This window comes from Schistocerca cancellata, chromosome 2, assembly GCF_023864275.1.
Source record: "Schistocerca cancellata isolate TAMUIC-IGC-003103 chromosome 2, iqSchCanc2.1, whole genome shotgun sequence".
Lineage (NCBI taxonomy): Eukaryota > Metazoa > Arthropoda > Insecta > Orthoptera > Acrididae > Schistocerca > Schistocerca cancellata.
Window position 1 is genome coordinate 846,111,986 of NC_064627.1, and position 23,803 is coordinate 846,135,788.

The following is a 23,803-nucleotide window of genomic DNA, read 5'->3' on the forward strand; positions in this document are numbered from 1 at the left end:
ATCGAGAAACTTCACGGAAGGCAGCTCGTTTTGTGCTATCGCGAAATATGAGAGAGAGTGTCACTGAAATTATTGGAGTGGACATCATTAAAACAAAGGCGTTTGTTGTGGAGGAACCTTCTCACGATATTTCAATCACCAACTTTCTGCTCTGAATGCGAAAATATTTAGTTGACGGTGACCTACATAGGGAGAATGATCACCATGATAAAATAAGGGAAATCAGAGCTCGTACGGAAAGATGTAGGTGTTCTTTCTTCCCGCGCACTATTCGATATTGGAATAATAGAGAATTCTGAATGTGGTTCGATGAAGCCTCTGTCAGGCGCTTAAATGTAAGTTAGAGAGTATCGATATAGATGCAGATGTAGATGTACATCGTTACGGAATAGGTAAGAAATCGGTATGCATACGACAGTATGCTTACCAACATGTTCCAAAAAGCCGTAAAAACGAGACTTTCCGGTGCTCTTCTCTCGGGTTCTATTGATGATAAAAGGGCAGAGTCAACTGTTTTGAATAGCACTCGGGCTAGGCAAAGCACCATTTGTATACCAAAGAGAAGGTTCTTCTTAGAGTCACTACCCTACAGCACTGGTCGAAGTTTATTACACACTTCCTCCTGTTTAGGCAAATGGAGTAAATCAGTTTTTACTTCTTGTTTTTGACGTGATCTGTGATGAGCATGATGGTACGTATGTGGGAACCATTAGACTTTTAGGCACCATTAGATTTTTTACCATATTTTTGCCGCCACCGGAGGGCTAAAGCCCAGCCGAGAATTCCAAGACGAATATCCACACCGAGCGAGGTGGCGCAGTGGCTAGCACACTGGACTCGCATTCGGGAGGACGACGGTTCAGTCCCGCGTCCGGCCATCCTGATTTAGGTTTTCCGTGATTTCCCTAAATCGCTCCAGGCAAATGCCGGAATGGTTCCTTTGAAAGGGCACGGCCGACTACCTTCCCTAATCGGATGAGACCGATGACCTCGCTGTCTGGTCTCCTCCCCAAGAAACAACAACAACGAATATCCACAGCAAATGGCTGAAATTTTTACGATATATTCCTAAGGTCCTAATCTCGAACATCCTTGAGAATTTTTTGACATCTTTACCATTTATCCAGATAGAGAGGTACGAATTTACGCTTCTCATGCACGTAAAATATACACTTAAAAATTAAACAGATTAACCAAAGACGAGCACACCCGTGATAAACCCGTGATTTAATTAGATTGACGGATATGCTCGTCAATAAAGGAAATATGTATTTGAGTAATTACATGGCCGGTCGCTGAGGAAACGTCAAGAAAGGGTTTCTTAGCCAATTTTTCGACGTCAGCAGTGGACCGAACAGCCGAGGGTTCCAAGATGGTTATGAGCAGACAGTGACTAAAATTTTTACAATATATTCCTAAGATTGTGGTCTCGAACTACCTCAAAAATTTTCTTGGTATTTTTATCCGTTTCCGAGATACAGAGGTTCAAAGTTGCCCAAATCGTACACGTAACATATGTACGTAAAAATTAAATAAATAAAGCGATTACGAATATATTGGAGATAAACCCCAGATTTAATTAAACTAACGGACAAACCGATCAATGAATAACTGATTGAATGAATTAATGATTCATATGCGTAAATTTATGGGCAGTTTCTGAGAAAACCCCAAAAGGGGGCTTTTCATCATTTTTTCGCCGTCTGTCCTGGACTAGAACGTAATCACAGATTCCAAGAGGACTATGCACAGAAAACGGCAGTAATTTTTACGATACGTTCCTACCATTTAGATCTCGAACAAGGTTGAATATCTTTTGGATATCTTTATCCATTTCCGAGATACAGACGTTCTAAGTTATCCTACTTGTGAACCTAAAATAAGCTCGTAAAATGCCCTCTGAGGTGCAAACCTAGTTTATAAAGTGACGTAGCACGGACAAATGTGATATATAGTGTCTGATTCATCATCAGAAGGGCTCTGGCAGCTCCGCGTATCAGTACTGCAGCAAATATGAAGTTTTGTGCACGTAAAAATTGTTCTCAGTTATTTCAATTCCACAAAGGTAAATTATCAAAACTTTACTGATCCATAACGTTCTATTAATTTGAGTGACACGCCCTGCTATGACAGCCAAAACAAGGGGACCAGTGGAGAAATGGTCTATCGGAGCACACGAAAGATGTATAAGTTCCTCTTTATTAAAAGACAGCCAGGTGCCTGATTCTACACTACTGGCCATTAAAATTGCTACACCAGGAAGAAATGCAGATGATAAACGGGTATTCATTGGACAAATATATTATACTAGAACTGACATGTGATTACATTTTCACGCAATTTGGGTGCATATATCCTGAGAAATCAGTACCCAGAACAACCACATCTGGCCGTAATAACGGCGTTGATATGCCTGTGCATTGAGTCAAACCGAGCTTGGATGGCGTGTACAGATACAGCTGCCCAAGCAGCTTCAACACAATACTACAGTTCATCAAGAGTACTGACTGGCGTATTGTGACGAGCCAGTTGCTCTGCCACCATTGACCAGACGTTTTCAATTGGTAAGAGATCTGGAGAATGTGCTGGCCAGGGCAGCAGTCGAACATTTTCTGTATGCAGAATGGCCCGTATAGGACCTGCAACATGCGGTCGTGCACTATCCTGCTGAAACGTAGGGTTTCGCAGGGATCGAATGAAGGGTAGAGCGACAGGTCGTAACACATCTGAAATGTAACGTCCACTGTTCAAAGTGCCGTCAATGCGAACAAGAGGTGACCGAGACGTGTCACCAATGGCACCCCATACCATCACGCCGGGCCAGTATAGGGATGACGAATACTCGCTTCCAATGTGCGTTCACCGCGATGTCGCCAAACACGGATGCGACCGTCATGATGCTGTAAACAGAACCTGGACTCATCCGAATAAATGACGTTTCACTATTCGTGCACCCAGGTTCGTCGTTGAGTACACCATCGCAAGCGTTCCTGTCTGTGATGCAGCGTCAAGAGTAACCGCAACCATGGTCTCCGAGCTAATAGTCCATGCTGCTGCAAACGTCGTCGAACTGTTTGTGTAGATGGTTGTTGTCTTGCAAACGTCCCCATCTGTTGACTCAGGGATCGAGACGTGGCTGCACGATCCGTTACAGCCATGCGGATAAGATGACTGTCATCTCGACTGCTAGTGATACGAGGCCGTTGGGAACCCGCATGGCGTTCCGTATTACCCTCCTGAACCCACCGATTCCATATTCTGCTAACAGTCATTGGATCTCGACCAACGCAAGCAGCAATGTCGCGATACGATAAACCGACCTTTATCGAAGTCGGAAACGTGATGGTACGCATTTCTCCTACTTACGCGAGGCATCACAACAACGTTCAACCAGGCAACGCCGGTCAACTGCTGTTTGTGTATGAAAAATCGGTTGGAAACTTTCCTCATATCAGCACGTTGTAGGTGTCGCCACCGGCGCCAACCTAGTGTGAATGCTCTGAAAAGCTAATCATTTGCATATCACAGCATATTCTTCCTGTCGGTTAAATTTCGCGTCTGTACCACGTCATCTTCGTGATGTAGCAATTTTAATGGCCAGTAGTGTACCTTTCTCAGAACCTCCAAAAATTTTCGCAAAAATATTGGTGTGCGAACTTCTCAGTGACATGAGAAGGAGACAGTGGTTGCGGGAAAGAGACGGACAAGCAATAAATAATGAAGGATAGTAGACATTAGTTGTTGTATAGAAATACCGAAGGAGACAATAGCAGTGTGAGAGAAAGAGATGGAAAAAATGGCATTGAGACATAGTGACACAACAGTCCTACTGAAAGATTGAAGGAGGCAGTGCCAGTGAGAAACGATTAAAGAGAAAGTGCGTGAGAGACAGTGATAATCAGAGAAAGAGTCTGTGACAATGTCAACGAGGTAGATATAGTGACAGTGAGCGGAGACAGCAGCAGTGGAAAGGCATGAATGATGCCCGCCGTTGTGGCCGAGCGGTTCTAGGCGCTTCGGTCCGGAGCCGCGCTGCTGCCACGGTCGCAGTTTTGAACCCTGCCTCGGGCATGCTTGTGTGTGATGTCCTTAGGTTAGTTAGGTTTAAGTAATTTTAAGTCTAGGGGACTGATGATCTCAGATGTTAAGTCCGACGGTGCTTGGAGCCACCTGAATTTGAATTTTGAATGAATGATGTAGTGTTACAAAGAGAGAGCAAAAGGAACATAGTCACAGTGAGAGGTGACTGTGGTAGTGGGACAAAACGAAAGGCATGGTGGCTGTGAGACAAGAGATAGTGACAGTTGGAGAGTCACAAAAAGATAATCGGCACTGATTTGGGCCGAATGAGTGAGTGAGAATAGGCAATTTTGATTGGATCGGCATGAGAGGCTTATAGCGATGGAGTAGTGAGTGTGAGCGAGTTACAGTTAGGGAAGTTTGTGGGAGGGAGACGTCACCTGCGTGTTAAGAAGAGCGCGAATGTATTCACATGCCAATATTTTGGCGAAAATTGGCATATGTGTTGACAAAGATAGAATGAAGCAGCTGGTATTCTACTTTTCAGTCAATCTTTTAATAATTATGAGCATATTCGCCTTTTTTGTGCTCCGATAGAAGATTCTACACGTCGTAAAACTTCTCCGAGCTTATACGGCTTATTGGTTCCCGTACGTAAAACTAGTTTTACGTTGTTTCAGTTTTACGTAAGTAAAATAAGCGCTGCAATAAAGTATTGTTGGTGAGTTTATATTCGTACGACAGCCAGGCTAGAGGTCGACAAGATAAATTTGAAAGTCTGACGGCAGAAAAGCAGCCATCTCGCCTTGGTCCCTGTCCTCTTCCGGTCAGTGGAATTCTTTGTAGACGCTGTTATTAGAATAGACTGATGCTTCACTGACATCTGACTTCTTAAGCGAGAGATTTTCTCAGAGTGCTAAAATATACCTACTTTCTCGTTCGATTATTTTTGAAATATTAAAATTCTCACAAATGTCAGTGTACGGTATGTTTAGTATTTAATTTTTGTCTTTATCTGTGAAACACCATTTCCATTTCAGTTTTAAATGTACCTCTACTAACTTTTTTTCCAGATTCAGCATCCTGAAGCAGAGGAGAGGACCAGTTCAGATGTAGCACTTCGAGAAGTAGAACTGGCACTTCGAGAAACTGTCTTGGTAGACGTGCTCCCAGCTAATCTTCAAGAATCGATCGATTTGTGTCGGATGTATAACTGTTTTGACTACTCCCGATGTCCTTTAGTGTCAGGCTTTCCAGTGTTTCTCTACGACCCAGATAAGTTCCCTATAGCCGGTGCTGGCTGGGAAGTTGAGGAATTTCTGAAGACCACACTGAAACAGACTCTGGGTGACAATCCTCACTACACAACGCAGCCCACAGAGGCCTGTGTGTTTGTGGTGTTAGTAGGCGAAACTTCAGCAGTGGCAGCCACCAATGTCAGTGAGCGACCTATATCGACTGAAGCGTTGCACAGACTGCCATTCTGGGGAGCTGATGGCCGTAACCATGTGCTCCTCTACCTGTCACGCAGCACTGGACGGCGGGATTTCGCTGCTGGAAGCCATGACGCTTTCAGGGGTGTCGACACTGGACGAGCTATTATTGTGCAGTCAACGTTTCTGAGGTCAAGATTTCGACACAGTTTTGACGTGATTGCGCCTCCTGTGCTGGGACCACTCGGACGACCAGTGTGGCAAGACTGTCCACAGATGGCGCCAGCGCGCAGAAAGTTTCTGATTTCGTTTCAAGGTGAACTGAGCAAGCCGTCAAATAGGACTTTAAAAGAAATAAACAGTGCTGTTAATCGTAATGACAGTAGTGTGGAGAGTTTTCACAAAGGTGAGCATAATGAAACAAGTGCCAATGATTATACTCTGGACACAGACACATTTATTGTACATTATCTCAAGCGAATGGAGAGGGACACTGCATTACACAAGTTTTTGTTCGACTTTGAATGTTTGCTTTCACCAGTGAGCGGAAGGGCAAGGACAGTGGATATTTCAGGGGAGTGGAGACTCTGTGGAACAGAGACATCACGTTTGAGTGTGCTGAAACAGTCCACTTTTGCGCTGATTATCGCTCCAAAGGATGGAGGAGTGCTGTCAACGGCAACGATGCAACAGCGTATTTATGAAGCTCTGAAGTCTGGTGCCGTGCCTGTCGTTCTGGGAGGAGATCAGGTACTCCTTCCATTTGACGAGGTTATTGATTGGAGAAAAGCTGCAATTCTACTTCCAAAAGTAAGTAGCTATTAATTTAAGAAATTTAGTACAATTTTATCCTAATCACCAGCTATTTTCATGCATTTCTGGGTAAAAGCCGTTTCCACATACCACAAACTTCATCAGCCAGCTGAACATTTCAGTTTCATAGAGTCACTATGACATCCTGATATCCTCTCATCCTCATACCCAGTATACTGTTTTAACCTTATTTCCTACTGTGGACAATAATACATAGAATAAAAGAAATGAATATTTAAAAATTACAAAGTAAAACAGAACGCAAGTACAGAACTGATGGTACAGTGGGACCTTTGTGTTATAAATTACATACAAAGCACGCTCCTTGCCTCTCTCTCTCTCTCTCTCTCTCTATCTATCTATCTATCTATCTATCTATCTATCTCTCTTTCTGATAACACTCCTATAGACACAAAAAATGCACCCCCGTCTCTTATACATTACACAAAAAATCTATTCTTGACTGATGTGCGTACTATAGCAAACTTCCTTGGAAACTACATGCAACTCAATATCTGATGTTCATAATTGTTACCGAGTTTGGTTTGCATAACAGAGAGAACCTCAAATTATCAAGAATCAGTTTTAAAAATAACCTCTAAAATATATTACCTTGGTCATCACAATTCTGCTTTCCGGTGTTCTTCTTGTTGATGGAAACGATAATCATTTTCTTCCTTTTTTGTTTCTGACATGTTAGGTATCGTATATCACCTTTCTTTGAAATTACAGCCTTGGCAAGATGCCATATTTTCACTGCAACCACACTGTGGGGCAGCGGCGCCGTCTTTTTCTACGAGAACCTGACAACAGGATGATTGACTGATATGGCCTTGTAACATCAACCAAAACGCCCTTGCTGTGCAAGTACTGCGAACGAATCAAAGCGAGGGGAAACTACAACCGTAATTTGTCTCTTGGGTAGGAAGCTTTAGTGTATGGTTAATTGATGTTGATGTCCTCTTGGGTAAAATATTCCGGAGGTAAAATAGTCCCCCCTTCAGATCTCCGGGTGGGGACTACTCAGGAGGACGTCGCCATCACGAGAAACAAAATTGGCGTTCTGCGGATCGGAGAGTCGAATGTCAGATCACTCAATCGGGTAGGTAAGTTGGAAAATTTAAAAAAGGAAATAGATAGCTTAAAGTTAGATATAGTGGGAATAAGTGAAGTTCGGTGGCAGGAGGAATAAGACTTCTGGTCAGGTGAATACAGGGTTATAAATACGAAATCAAATAACGGTAATGCAGGAATGGCTTTAGTAATAAATAAAAAAACTGGAACGGGGGTAAGCTAATACAAACAGCGTAGTGAACGCATTATTGTGGCCAAGATAGACACGACGCCCACGCCTACCACAGTAGTACAAGTTTATATGCCGACTAGCTCTGCAGATCATGAAGAAACTGAAGAAATGTATGTCGCGATAAAAGAAATTATTCAGATAATTATGGGAGACGAAAATTTACTAGTCTTGGGGGAGTGGAATGCAACTGAAATAAAAAGGAGGAGAAGGAAAAGTAGTAGGTGTATATGGACTGGGGGTAAGGAATGAAAGGGAAGCCGCCTAGTAGCATTTTGGACGGAGCATAACTTAATCATAGCTAACACTTGGTTTAAGAATCATGAAAAAAAGTTGTATAATCGGAAGAGTCCTGGAGACACTGGAACGTTTCAAATAGATTATATAACGGTAAGCCATAGATTCAGGAACCAGGTTTTAAAATGTAAGACATTTCCAGGGGTAGATGTGGACTCTGACCACAATTTATGGGTTATAAGCTGTAGATTAAAACTGAAGAAACTGCAAAAACTTAGGAGATGTTACCTGGATAAACTGAAAGAACCAGAGGTTAAGAGAGTTTCAGAGAGAGTATTAGGGAACGACTGAAAATAACAAGGGAAAGAAACACAGTAGAAAAAGAATGGATAGCTTTGAGAGATGATATAGTGAAGGCAGCAGAGGATCAAGTAGGTAAAAAGACGAGGAATAGTAGAAATCCTTGAGTAACAGAAGAGATACTGAATTTATGAGATGAAAGGAGAAAATATAAGAATGCAGTAAATGAAGCACGCAAAAAGGAAAACAAACGTCTCAAAAATGAGATTGACAGGAGGTGCAAAATGGTTAAGCAGGGATGGCTAGAGGACAAATGTAAGGATATAGAACCATGTATCACTAGGATAGGTACTGCCTACAGGAAAATTAAAGAGTCCTTTGGAGAAAAGAGAACCACTTGTATGAATATCAAGAGCTCCAATGGAAACCCAGTTCTAAGCAAAGAAGGGAAGGCAGAAAGGTGGAAGGAGTATCTCTAGGGTCTATACAAGGGCGATGTAATTGAGGCCAATACTATGGAAACTGAAGATGACGTACATGAATATGAAATCGGAGATACGATACTGCGTGAAGAATTTGACGGAGCATAGAAACACCAAAGTCGAATCTAGGGCCCGGTAGTAGACAACATTCCATTAGAACTACTGATAGCCAGCCATAACAAAACTCTTCCATCTGATGAGCCAGTTGTATGAGACAGAAGGAATACCTTCAGACTGCAAGAAGAACATAATAATTCCAATTCCAAAGAATGCAGGTGTTGAAAACTGTGAAAATTACTGAATTATCAGCTTAATAAGTCACTATTGCAAAATACTAACACAATTCCTTACAACAAATGGAAGAACTGGTAGAGGCGACCTCAGGGAAGGTCAGTTTGAATTTTATAGAAATTTTAGAACGCTCGAGGCAATACTGGCCATACGACCAACCTTAGAAGATGGGTTTGGAAAGACAAACCTATGTTTCTAGCATTTGTAGACTTAGAGAAAGCTGTTGACAATTTTGACTTGAATACTCTCTTTCAAATTGGCAGTGGTAAAATACTGGGAGCGAAAGACTTTTTACAATTCATAGAGAAGCCATGTGGCACTGATTGTGTAGTTCTGGAGTGTAATTAGCAGTCTTCGAAAGGAAGGTAAGAAGGAAATGACAAGTATTTTGGACAGGTCAGGAAAACTGTTGATGAATCCTGTGGATGCCTTGGGCAGATGGAGGGAATATTTTGAAGAGTTGCTCAATGTAGGTGAAAATACGATCAGTAATGTTTCAGATTTCGAGGTAGAATGGGATAGGAATGGTGATGAAAATAGGATCACATTTGAGGAAGTGGAGAACATGGTCAATAGAGTACAGTGCAATAAAGCAGCTGGGGTGGATGAAATTAAGTCGGAACTCATCAAATACGGTGGAATGTCAGGTCTTAAATGGCTACACAGGATAATTGAAATGGCCTGGGAGTCGGGACAGGTTCCATCAGACTGGACAAAAGCAGTAATCACACCAATCTTTAAACATGGAAACAGAAAAGAGTGTAACAACTACAGAGGTATCTCTTTAATCAGCGTTGTGGGTAAACTCTTCTCAGGTATTGTTGAAAGGAAAGTGCGAGTATTAGTTGAGGACCAATTGGATGAAAATCAGTGTGGGTTTAGGCCTCTTAGAGGTTGTCAGGACCAGATCTTTAGCTTACGGCAAATAATGGAGAAGTGTTATGAATGGAACAGGGAATTGTATCTATGCTTTATAGATCTAGAAAAGGCATATGACCGGGTTCCTAGGAGGACGTTATTGTCTGTTCTACGAGATTATGGAATAGGAGGCAAACTTTTGCAAGCAATTAAAGGTCTTTACATGGATAGTCAGACAGCAGTTAGAGTTGACGGTAAATTGAGTTCATGGTTCAGAGTAGTTTCAGGGTTAAGACAAGGCTGCAACCTGTCTCCACTGTTGTTCATATTATTTATGGATCATACGTTGAAAACAATAGACTGGCTGGGTGAGATTAATATATGTGAACACAAAATAAGCAGTCTTGCATATGCGGATGACTTAGTTGTGATGGCAGATTCGATTGAAAGTTTGCAAAGTAATATTTCAGAGCTAGATCAGAATTGTAAGAACTATGGTATGAAGATTAGCATCTCCAAAGCGAAAGTAATGTCAGTGGGAATGAAATATAAACGGACTGAGTGCCAAATAAGAGGAACAAAGTTAGGACAGGTGGACGATTTCAAGTACTTAGGATGCATATTCTCACAGGATGGAAACATAGTGAAAGAACTGGAAGCGAAGTGTAGCAAAGCTAATGCAGTGAGCGCTCAGCTACGATCTACTCTCTTCTGCAAGAAGGAAGTCAGTACCAAGACTAAGTTATCTGTGCACCGTTCAATCTTTCGACCAACTTTGTTGTATGGGAGCGAAAGCTGGGTGGATTCAGGTTACCTTATCAACAAGGTTGAGGTTACAGATATGAAAGTAGCTAGGATGATTGCAGGTACTAGTAGATGCGAACAATGGCAGGAGGGTGTCCATAATGAGGAAATCAAAGAAAAACTGGGAATGAACTCTATAGATGTAGCAGTCAGGGCGAACAGGCTTAGATGGTGGGGTCATGTTACACGCATGGGAGAAGCAAGGTTACCCAAGAGACTCATGGGTTCAGCAGTAGAGGGTAGGAGGAGTCGGGGCAGACCAAGGAGAAGGTACCTGGATTCGGTTAAGAATGATTTTGAAGTAATAGGTTTAACATCAGAAGAGGCACCAATGTTAGCACTGAATAGGGGACCATGGAAGAATTTTATAAGGGGGCTATGCTCCAGACTGAACGCTGAAAGGCATAATCAGTCTTAAATGATGACTATGATGAAGATGATGTCCATGTGGCAGTCATAAGAGTTGAGGAGCACGAGAGGGAACCAGTGGTTCAGAAGTGAGTGATGTTCTTCAATATATGTATTGAGCAAGCATTAAAGGAGACGTAAAATATATGAAGTAGGAATTAAAATCCATGGAGTAGAAAAAAAAATTGAGGTTTGCCGGCGACATTTTAATTCTTTCAGAGACAGCAAAGGACGTACAATTAGAGCTGAGCGGAATGGACAGTGTCTTGAAAGGAGAATACAAGACAAACATCAACAAAAGCAAAACGAGGGTAATGACATGTAGTCGAATTAAATCAGTTGATGCTGAGGGTATTAGATTAAGAAATGAGACACTTAAAGAAGTCAGTGAGTTTTCCTGCTTTGGGAGCAAAATAACAGATGACGGGCGAAGCATAGAGGATACAAAATGTAGACTGGCTATGGCAAGGAAAGTTTTTCTGAAGAAGAGACATTTGTCAACATCGAGTATAGATTTAAGTGTAAGGATGTCTTTTCTGAATGTAGTCTATGGAGTGTAGCCATGTATGGAAGTGAAACATGGACGATAAACAGTGTAGACAAGAAGGGAATGGAAACTTTCGAAATGTGGTAATACAGAAGAATGCTGAAGATTAGATAGATAGTTCACGTAACTAATGAGGAGGCACGGAACTGAATTGGGGAGAAGAGTAATTTGTGGCACAAATTGACTAGAAGAAGGTATCGGTTGGTAGGACATGTTCTGAGGCATCAAGGGATCACCAGTTTAGTACCGGAGTGCAGCGTGGAGGTAAAAATCGTAGATGGATACCAAGAGTTGAATACGCTGCGCAGATTCAGAAGGATGTATGTTGCAATAGTTATTCGGACATGAGGAGGGTTGCACAAGATAGAGCAGCATGGAGAACTGCATCAAACCAGACTCTGGACTGAAGTCCACAACGACAATGATAATAAGGACTGTCTCTATCATAAACAGCACTATGAGTAGTTCAGAGACGACCTGTACGTTAAGTTTCCATTAAATGGTCTTTCATCTTCACTTTTGATAATCAAAGTTAATACTCGCCATAAAATTGTAAAATAATGTCACCACTTGCGACGCGGTTTTGTTAACACTACGGTCGGCACACAGTCAGTTCCACGGCTTCCAAGCGATACAGGACGGTGTACTGTCCTCGTGAGTTCACTTCCTATTCGTGCGGAAAACGTGAGTTTAGTTGCAGCCTGGCTGTGACGTCACCCGATGCAGCGCGTAAGCCGACGTTTGACTGGCACGGACCATATGGTAGTTGGGTGCGAAGTGAGTGTCTCTCAGGCCGTATTTATATATGGGCGCAGCTGACGTCGACGGTAACACCTGCCGTCATCCGCTCTATGCGCAAGTAGCAACATTAAAAGCCGCACTACCGGACAAATATCATTTTATAGCACTGTTGTGTATCAGTTTAGAATCTTCGTAATATTTTATGAATGGAGTTAAGTTGCCTTTAATCATAGAAAACGTTGTAGCTCTCCCGCATTTTAACTTTTCTAGAATTCTTAGAACGAAACCGACAGTATAACATGATCTCTGAACTGCAACTTTAAGAGACCTTCTATTGATTGGTATTTGAATCAAAGTGTTGCAGTTTGCTATAGCTTAATTATTTAATGGGTTTCAACAGGTGCTGTAATCAAAACTTTCTATCATTAATATAAATTTAATTAATCTGTTACAAATAGGGATGTTTTTATTCCAGATTTAGTTTTCAGTAAATAAATTGAAGACTACTAAATATAGTTTAATGGAGTCACATAGTTAATGTTTTTATATTGAACTGAAGCTTCATACAAATGTTCATATTTCTAAGTCTAATATTTAGCGCCTTCGATTTTTGAAGTTGAAATTTGTAACAGTTGATTCTGATATACATTTGCACATTCTTACCAATTTTTGGCTTTCTAGCTTCATTACTTAGCGCCATTTTTTTGTCTTAAAACGATGTACGGTATTTAGGGAAAGATATTGATCTGATCACTCTGAGATTTGACAATTTAAACACTAATCTACTGAACCATATGTTGACAAAGTTTGGAAAAGCTGCTTTCATTTTTAATTTCATCCTTACATTATGGTGCAATACCTGTATTCCACTCACAGGAGCGGTATAATGACGTGGTGCTAAGAGCAGTGAACTGGGTAAGTCCTGGCACACTAGCTCGCCTCTGTACCTCTCAAGCGATACAGCGCTGGTTTTGCACCAACCTTATCAGTTTTTCAGTTTTCATATTGATATCTCATGTCAAGCCTCTACAAACAAGACTGAGTGATTAGGAAACGAGAAACACCAGTTGGAACAACATCTGAGTGGCGACCAAATATCTGCATCTTTACAATGTTAAATCACTTTTAATAATTACAGAGCATTGTCAGCTAGACTATTATCTTCAACACAGTTAACAGTTCTTTTATATTTCAAATTTCGTTCCTAATATTACACTGACCGTCTCTGAAATGAATGTTTTATCTTCTGCGTAGACGTAAAATATATAAATTAGACCATATATACTAAAGTTATAAGGATCCAGAGTTATTCTTACTTATGATTAATTTGTCTGATTAACTGATGAACCGGAAGTCGCGATAGCAGCTTCTCAATTAACGAAGGAATTACCTCCAAATACTATAGTCTTACTGTTGAAGAGTGAACAATTCAAAATCTACTGCGACCCAGCATAAGAATCAATAAAGCAGTTCATTGAAAGTCACTTCACATAAAAGTTGAACTGGTCTTTTCAAAAATATCGTGAGCCATAAAGTAAAATTTTACAGGAGAAGGCAAAAAGTTCCTACAAGTCATCTGTGTATTTGTTGGTGTTACTATGTCAACGGCTATTCAGTGTTCAAGGACTGTGTAGTACCGTGTATTTTTCTATTATAATTTATGGTTTTTTATAAAAGTAAATTTAAAATTTGCTGATTCATGAATTTTATTCACATTTTGAGCTGTAGCTGCTCTTCTTATGACAATACTAACGCAGAATAAAATAAAACAAGTGAATCTCCTTCATCATCATTGCCACATTGTTTGTTCCCCCTGTTATTGGCCATTGTTGCAGTTTCTCATAAAATTCCACATACTTAGGTGCAATGTACATCTTACATTCAATATATCTTGTTTTCTTTTTCTTTTTTATGTTGAAGGGAACCCATTTTTCAGGATACGCTAATTCATTGGGAAGTGCAGGGTTCTTAGTGAAGCTGTAAAGGAGCTGACAGCACCATCAATGAACCGTTGTGTTATCATTTGACCAGGATAATGTGCATCATACTCAAAACTCACTCATTTCGAAAGGGGAAAAGGAATTTTATTTTTCTTAGGAAATTTTTCCATGCTTAGTTCGCAGACGCAAGACTTTTAAAAAAGACAGGCCACCGGTTTTTAAAAACTTGTGGGGACGTAGAACCACTGGTTCTACCCCCCCTCCCCCAATAATATCGCTGCCCTAACGGTGCAGGAACAGCTGTGTCTTGGCAGATCAGTTCTACGAAGTGCGCCCTCTATGCTACACGCATTGTGTATACGGTGGGAGAATAGAAGTATTCATAGAAAGTGACGGGATGGGAGTGATTATTTATCGTCGTAATTACCAACCCCGCTCCCCACTACCTACATGTTAATCGATAATTTCCGCTGAGAATTTACTTGTTGCCTTTTTTATCACTATAGAATACTCTTCAGTTACATACGACGTCCTGTCGCGATGGCTCACCAACTTCTTTATGGTCCCACTTCCACTATCTGTAAGAAAAATATGCTGTATTAGGAACTAAAGTTTCATCTTCTTAAACCTACCAGTTGATGCAAGTGTTAAAGTGAATCATTGTATTATTCTTATTATGGCCAACACACCCACTGGATAACAGGTGAAGCACATTCACATCTTTCGGGATATGGTATTAGATATAACGGTATAGAAATGTGTCAACTTCATTTCCACTTCCTTGGATTCTCCTTCATGGCATCCATAATAGAGTGAGTGCTAACTGTTTAAATTATGTGTGTTAAAAACATCGACTTTTAGCTTTTTCAAATAAAAGGTGTCCTATACAGGGATATCTTGTAATGTAAATATTGCATGCAGTTAAACTTCAGCCTACAGGCATCACTGCGTTCAAAGGCTTCACAAACTCCACAGTAAAGTTTTTTGGGTCTTCTACAGCGAACGACTAACCGGATTATTAAACTTTGTCAAACGTGGCTAGAAAAAATACACGTTAAAGCTGTAACAAGCCACCAATGTCTTTTGTTTTCAATTAATCACGCTTCCATATAGTCACTGCAAACAGTGCTTGAGTTAATGACTCATGGCCTTTATTCATGAACGGAAGATTTCGATCTCCTACAGAGTCGTCATTTGGTGGTTGGCTACTATCTACTTGCATCTATTAATTTGGCTACCCTTCATCACCCAGTTCTAATATATAAACCATTTTTGGGAAAAAGTTAACTCATGACGTTCCTGCAATGACGGAATCAGTTATCAACAAAACTGAGCAAGTCACTTTTGTACAGTTCTTGCTCTACCCTAAACCCTTCATTAGCAAACCACCTACATTGTTAACACGGCCAAATACCAGGTGGAAACAGAAATCACATCGAAAGCACCCTATTCCAGGACGAACTGAGAAGAGCCTGCAGCATTATTTGCTGTGTTGGCAGCTGCAGAAATCAATTATATTGAGCACCTGTCGAACAGTTCATCGGTTTCCTGTAGGATGCAGTTTAGTTAGTGATACTTTTTTTGTTTAAGTTATTATTATGTCAGTACTGTATATGAAACTCTGTGAGCCAGAAAATAATAACAATTATAATAATAACAATTGTTGCTATTGTTATTTGTACTACTATTATTACTATGACTAACCACTTTCTCCAGTCCCAAATTTGTTTCGCTTATACATTCAAACACTCATTAAGCCTGTTTCATCTTCGATTTTTTTTACATTTCTCTCTTATGTATAAAGTTGATTACTGTAGTAGTGCAAACTAGAGAATACTGATTAAAACACTGTGCTGCATACTGCTCAGCGGAAAATACATGTTGCTGCTTGCCAGAGGCAAAGCATGTTTATTTTGTTTTGCAACCAAGTAAAGGATGATATTTGTACCTTAAGACAAGTATCTGGACGGTTACTTTCAAGAGGAAACGACTAATTTCCATCCTCACCGTGGCTCAGTCTGACTTTACGCTCCGTCTCAAGGGACCTCTCGTTCTCAGTGGGGCGATAAAAGCTTGTCTCTCATCCTCATGACACCGTCAACAATGATGTCATCATTCATTAACATAAAATACAAAGTAATTTTGCTTCTCATTTGTCCTTAAGACTTCTGTATGGGGAAACCTAGCATCATCAATACATATGCCACCTAACGTAATACGTGCATCATGAACAGTGGTGTAACAGAGAAGTTTGTCAAATGATAATCACTGTCTCATAAGATGGATCTTATCCTATACCAATCACAAATGAAACATTCCTTTCTCGCACTGCTGCGTCTCGTACGTACAAAATATATTTTCTTTACATTGCAGTTCGTGGACAAAGATCTTATAGATTTTTAGCTGTAGAATAGTACTCTTACAGTGACAATCTCGCTGCTACTATGTTTTGGTCTGAGCTATTGAAAGTTCCCCGTAATCATTAGTTCTACAGATTACTGGTGAAGTTATGCAGTTCAGCATTAGAATGAAGATCACATCATACGTGGCAACATGTGTCTCAGAACATCCGTACAACTTATAAATTATGTGTAGAAAAACGAGGTACGACACTATGCAGACTGAGAATGAAAGGAATTGGTGACTGAGAAAGAAGGATTCCGCCTTTGCTGAACATGCTCTGAATGAATGTCATTCGTATGATCTCAGATGTGACGTTTCCATAAAGGAACTAAAGGAAGAAAATTTACCTGACTTGAAATTCTGACCATTAATAAATACCAATGAAAGAATCCTGATCTGCCCCTTAATGACCAAACACAGGTCCATGACTCACCCAGTTATTATTCCTCTCACCGCTAGTTAATATGCTCGTTGTAACTGTTCTACACCCACAATCCATAGGCGTCTTTCTTCCCCTCCAGTTTTTCGGCCGGTCCTTAAGACATAGTGGTCTGTGCCATTACTCACTTGTAGAACATTTCTGTTTTGTACACTCACATAGTTTTAATATCTGAATATACTATAACGTACGGCTGAAAGCAAGGGGAAACTACAGCCGTAATTTTTCCCGAGGACATGCAGCTCTACTGTATGATTAAATGATGATGGCGTCCTCTTGGGTAAAATATTCCGGAGGTAAAATAGTCCCCCATTCGGATCTCCGGGCGGGGACTACTCAAGAGGACGTCGTTATCAGGAGAAAGAAAACTGGCGTTCTACGGATCGGAGCGTGGAATGTCAGATCCCTTAATCGGGCAGGTAGGTTAGAAAATTTAAAAAGGGAAATGGATAGGTTAAAGTTAGATATAGTGGGAATTAGTGAAGTTCGGTGGCAGGAGGAACAAGACTTTTGGTCAGGTGATTACAGGGTTATAAATACAAAATCAAATAGGGGTAACGCAGGAGTAGGTTTAATAATGAATAAAAACATAGGAGTGCGGGTTAGCTACTACAAACAGCATAGTGAACGCATTATTGTGGCCAAGATAGACACAAAGCCCACACCTACTACAGTAGTACAAGTTTATATGCCAACTAGCTCTGCAGATGATGAAGAAATTGATGAAATGTATGACGAGATAAAAGAAATTATTCAGGTAGTGAAGGGAGACGAAAATTTAATAGTCATGGGTGACTGGAATTCGTCAGTAGGAAAAGGGAGAGAAGGAAACATAGTAGGTGAATATGGATTGGGGGAAAGAAATGAAAGAGGAAGCCGCCTTGTAGAATTTTGCACAGAGCATAACTTAATCATAGCTAACACTTGATTCAAGAATCATAAAAGAAGGTTGTATACCTGGAAGAATCCTGGAGATACTAAAAGGTATCAGATAGATTAAATAATGGTAAGACAGAGATTTAGGAACCAGGTTTTAAATTGTAAGACATTTCCAGGAGCAGATGTGGATTCTGACCACAATCTATTGGTTATGAACTGCAGATTGAAACTGAAGAAACTGCAAAAAGGTGGGAATTTAAGGAGATGGGACCTGGATAAACTGAAAGAACCAGAGGTTGTAGAGAATTTCAGGGAGAGCATAAGGGAACAATTGACAGAAATGGGGGAAAGAAGTACAGTAGAAGAAGAATGGGTAGCTCTGAGGGATGAAGTAGTGAAGGCAGCAGAAGGTCAAGTAGGTAAAAAGACGAGGGCTAATAGAAATCCTTGGGTAACAGAAGAAATATTGAATTTAATTGATGAAAGGAGAAAATATAAAAATGCAGTAAATGAAGCAGGCAAAAAGGAATACAAACGTCTCAAAAATGAGATCGACAGGAAGTGCAAAATGGCTAAGCAGGGATGGCTAGAGGACAAATGTAAGGATGTAGAGGCTTGCCTCACTAGGGGTAAGATAGATACTGCCTACAGGAAAATTAAAGAGACCTTTGGAGAGAAGAGAACCACTTGTATGAACATCAAGAGCTCAGATGGCAACCCAGTTCTAAGCAAAGAAGGGAAGGCAGAAAGGTGGAAGGAGTATATAGAGGGTTTATACAAGGGCGATGTACTTGAGGACAATATTATGGAAATGGAAGAGGATGTAGATGAAGATGAAATGGGAGATAAGATACTGCGTGAAGAGTTTGACAGAGCACTGAAAGACCTGAGTCGAAACAAGGCCCCGGGAGTAGACAACATTCCATTAGAACTACTGATGGCCTTGGGAGAGCCAGTCATGACAAAACTCTACCATCTGGTGAGGAAGATGTATGAAACAGGCGAAATACCCACAGACTTCAAAAAGAATATAATAATTCCAATCCCAAAGAAAGCAGGTGTTGACAGATGTGAAAATTACCGAACTATCAGTTTAATAAGTCACAGCTGCAAAATACTAACGCGAATTCTTTACAGACGAATGGAAAAACTGGTAGAAGCGGACCTCGGGGAAGATCAGTTTGGATTCCGTAGAAATATTGGAACACGTGAGGCAATACTAACCTTAAGACTTATCTTAGAAGAAAGATTAAGAAAAGGCAAACCTACATTTCTAGCATTTGTAGACTTAGAGAAAGCATTTGACAACATTAACTGGAATATTCTCTTTCAAATTCTGAAGGTGGCAGGGGTAAAATACAGGGAGCGAAAGGCTATTTACAATTTGTACAGAAACCAGATGGCAGTTATAAGAATCGAGGGGCATGAAAGGGAAGCAGTGGTTGGGAAAGGAGTGAGACAGGGTTGTAGCCTCTCCCCGATGTTATTCAATCTGTATATTGAGGAAGCAGTAAAGGAAACAAAAGAAAAATTCGGAGTAGGTATTAAAATTCATGGAGAAGAAGTAAAAACTTTGAGGTTCGCCGATGACATTGTAATTCTGTCAGAGACAGCAAAGGACTTGGAAGTGCAGTTGAACGGAATTGACAGAGTCTTGAAAGGAGGATATAAGATGAACATCAACAAAAGCAAAACGAGGATAATGGAATGTAGTCAAATTAAATCGGGTGATGCTGAGGGGATTAGATTAGGAAATGAGACACTTAAAGTAGTAAAGGAGTTTTGCTATTTAGGGAGTAAAATAACTGATGATGGTCGAAGTAGAGAGGATATAAAATGTAGACTGGCAATGGCAAGGAAAGCGTTTCTGAAGAAGAGAAATTTGTTAACATCGAGTATAGATTTAAGTGTCAGGAAGTCGTTTCTGAAAGTATTTGTATGGAGTGTAGCCATGTATGGAAGTGAAACATGGACGATAACCAGTTTGGACAAGAAGAGAATAGAAGCTTTCGAAATGTGGTGCTACAGAAGAATGCTGAAGATAAGGTGGGTAGATCACGTAACTAATGAGGAGGTATTGAATAGGATTGGGGAGAAGAGAAGTTTGTGGCACAACTTGACTAGAAGAAGGGATCGGTTGGTAGGACATGTTTTGAGGCATCAAGGGATCATAAATTTAGCATTGGAGGGCAGTGTGGAGGGTAAAAATCGTAGAGGGAGACCAAGAGATCAATACATTAAGCAGATTCAGAAGGATGTAGGTTGCGGTAGGTACTGGGAGATGAAGAGGCTTGCACAGGATAGAGTAGCATGGAGAGCTGCATCAAACCAGTCTCAGGACTGAAGACCACAACAACAACAACTGTAACGTAAGATTTATTTGTTCACTGTCTCTCTCGGTATTATATTGTGCTTGTGTTTTGTACTGATATAGTCATAAAATATCACATATCTTTGTACAGCTATGAATTCTCACTGAAGTTGTGTGGACTATATGTTCACCTGTAAGCTATCTGACGATGGCCGAAAGCTTTTTCATACAGAACTAATAAATATTACTGTGGAACATTAATATGTTGTATTCAAGTTATTAATATGAGTATAACTGTTAGTGAGTCGTTTGCATATTTTACACACTAAGATTTTTATATATCTAAAGTTAGTAAATTTCATTAATGAATGTTTGATACGATTTCAGTGTCAAACATTGACACTGAACTAATAACCATCAAAGTTTACTATATACAGAAGGTAACACCTTCAGATTTTTTGACGATGTGTATCCTCCCACTTCTTTATAAATCCCATCATTATACTCTATGTAACTTAGTGACTCATGGACACTGTACAGCACTAGAAATTGACTCGCTGTTCTGATGTTATGACTGGTAACATATACGCTATTTAATTTATCATATTGCATATCTGATCAGTTAAATAGGAACAAATTTATCATGCCTTTTTTTACATATGATGATAATTCCAAACCAACGTCTCCTTTTTTTTGGAAATACAAAAAAACATTTATTTTCTATGATAATTAGATTATAAAGGCAGCAAATGAGTGTATTTTTCTCGATATTTTCCATTTCACTGAATACGTTTCACTGAATAGACACTGTGACAGTAACCGTATGCCCCTGTCACACCGGTTTCCACCACGTGCATAAGGATGCGATGAACGACATCTTTGACTACCTTCCAGCCATATGTTATTTCAACAAAACGTTCAGCTGCTACTCACTGGGTGCCAGTCCCGAACTACGGTGTGGGCAGGCAGGTGATGATCCATTCAAACTTTTGCAGGGAGCGGCGGTTTTGCGAGTGACACGAGGGCCAGCATTGTCGTAGTGAATTGCTCGACGTTTCTCTTCTCCCATTCCGAACTGCTGGTATGTGTTTTTTCAGTGTTTTGCGGTATCTGACAGTTTTTATTGTGGTTCCAGCTGGCATAAACCCGACCACCGACACCCTCTCTTTCTGTTCTAAAACACAGGTGCCATGACTTCACTGAAATTTCGCGGCTTGGGTAAAGACGAACGCCACCACTCACGTTATTCTTGGTCGTTCTCAGATGTAAGGTAATACGCCCATGTTTCATCACTTGCAGCAACCAAATGGTTCAAATGGCTCTGAGCACTATGGGACTTAACATCTGAGGTCATCAGTCCCCTAGAACTTAGAACTACTTAAACCTAACTAACCTAAGGACATCACGCACATCCATGCCCGAGGCAGGATTCGAACCTGCGACCGTAGCTGTCGCGCGGTTCCAGACTCCTAGAACCACTCGGCCACACCGGCCGGCTTGATACAACCGAGTGAAAACTAAAAGTTGTCCTTCTGGTCTGCATTACAGCCAAGAAATGCACGAGAATGAGCAACTAATCGCTGTTTGTGGTCTCCGTCAGTGTTGGCGGTACCCATATTACGTCCACCTTCCGATATTACAGCTTTTCTGACTGAATCCTATGAATACAGCTTTGGGAAACATCAGGAACCAAAATCCACAGATCATACTAGGTGATCCACCGGTCGTACCTAATTGGTTACCCATACCTTCGTGACTATATCATCGGAAGTTGTCGGCATCCTGCCCCTTTGTTCGTCGTTATTTTCAGTACGAACAGCTGTAATCTTTATGCACCACTTGCGAACGTTCTAGACATCCTTGCGCCACCCTCCATGTTGCAGTTAATTCACCAAGGACACTGGAGAATTGTTCGAACGAAACAGTTAGCGCGCCGACACTGTACTTGCAAGGGAATAGATTCCCAAACAGAACAGATGACGTAAGGCATGTGCGGAAAGCCAGTCCGCTCTGCCACAAACACTCTGTGCATGACGTAAGTCGCAATCACAATGGTAGCGTGTGCACATAGGCTTTGCGGGACCTTTTTGAAACACTCGTTGGTTGGTTGTGGCTGACTCATATAACAAGTTTCCTTTTGCTGTGCCACTAAACTCCACAAAGTCACAAAGCACAATTTAGGTGTTGTCCTCTATTTTTTGCCTCGAAGTCATTGTGTCGTACAACGGACGTCAGTTGTAGTCAAATGAACTTGAAACATTCTGTGAACGCAATGGCATACAGCATCTAACTATGTTTTATTCCGTAAGAAGAAGCGTCAACTTGAAATACAACTGGTTTGTCAGGATCAAAGTGAACCAAACACCGGTCACTGAGCAACGCATCTTTAAATGTTTGAAAAGCTACTTGGCACTCATCCGTCTAAACAAAGGTAACATTCTTGCGACGCAAGTTATGTAGTGGAGCTGCGATTTGTGCAGCATTCGGTGTGAATCGAATATAATAGTTCATTTCCCTAAAACTCACTGCAATTCTGTGACACTGCGAGGAACTGGCAAATTTCGTATGGCTAAAAAAGGTGACTGATGATGATGTACACCTTGACTTTTATGACATGACCCAGGTACCGTAACTCAAGCTTTAAAACTTCTTCCGTCAACGCTTTAGTCCTGCGTCAGATAACACACGAAACAAAGCACGCAAATTTGCAATGTGATCTTCAGTTGTACGACCTGCTATGACAATATCATCCAAATAGTTTGAACAATCTGGCACTTGATCAGTCACCTGTTTCAAACACCGTTGGAAAATGGCGCGTGCAGAAGTTCTGCCAATAGGCAAACGCAAATATTTAAACAAGCCCAAAAGAATATTCACTACATACACTTTTTCAGAGTCTTCATCGAGCGGTATTTGAAAATAAGCGTCGCCCAATCAAGTTTTGAAAAGTAGCGACCGACATATAACCTGTCCATGAGATTCTCTGGGTGTGGCAATGGGTAAGTATCAACCACAGTTTGTTGGTTGACCGTAGGGGCGAATGCGACCGGAAGGTTTGGGGAGCAAAACCAGTATACTTTTCCATCGACTAGCTTGTATGGGCGCAATAGCTCCGCTATCTCGCAATGCTTTAAGTTGAGCAGCGACTTCGTCCCGTAATGCAATGGGAACATTTCTGGCCCGGAAAAATTTCAGCTGATCATTGTCTTTCGTGGTAATATGTGCAACAAAATTGTTAGCCTTGCCTAAGAAAAGAGTTCCGGGAATTCTTTCAGCAAGATAGCTACACTACCTTTTGCATTGAATGCAGACACTGACAACACGTTGTCCTGAATGTTAAATCCAAACAAATCAAATGAATCGAGAACAAATATGTTCACACAATCGCGTGATTGTAGCACCGTAAAAGTCACTGTTCGCGTATGCGAGAGATACGTGGCAGGCAAAGTACATTTTCCAAGAACGGGAATGTCTTGTCCACTATAAGCCGACAGGTGAGTGCTAGTTTTATACAGGCGTGGGGAGCCTAACAGTTGACATGTGTTACGGTTCAGCAATGTAACTGAGGCACCCGTGTCCAACTGAAATTTCACA

The 23,803-nt window shown here is 40.9% G+C and overlaps 1 protein-coding gene across 1 annotated transcript in view; it reads left to right on the forward strand.

Moving 5' to 3' along the window:
- Positions 1–23,803, forward strand: part of LOC126159238 (exostosin-3-like) — a 300,080-nt gene that overhangs the window by 97,587 nt on the left and 178,690 nt on the right. Inside the window, exon 2 of the mRNA XM_049916501.1 lies at positions 5,094–6,263. Coding sequence (XP_049772458.1) covers positions 5,094–6,263 — 1,170 coding nt within the window. The remainder of the gene's footprint in view (positions 1–5,093; positions 6,264–23,803) is intronic.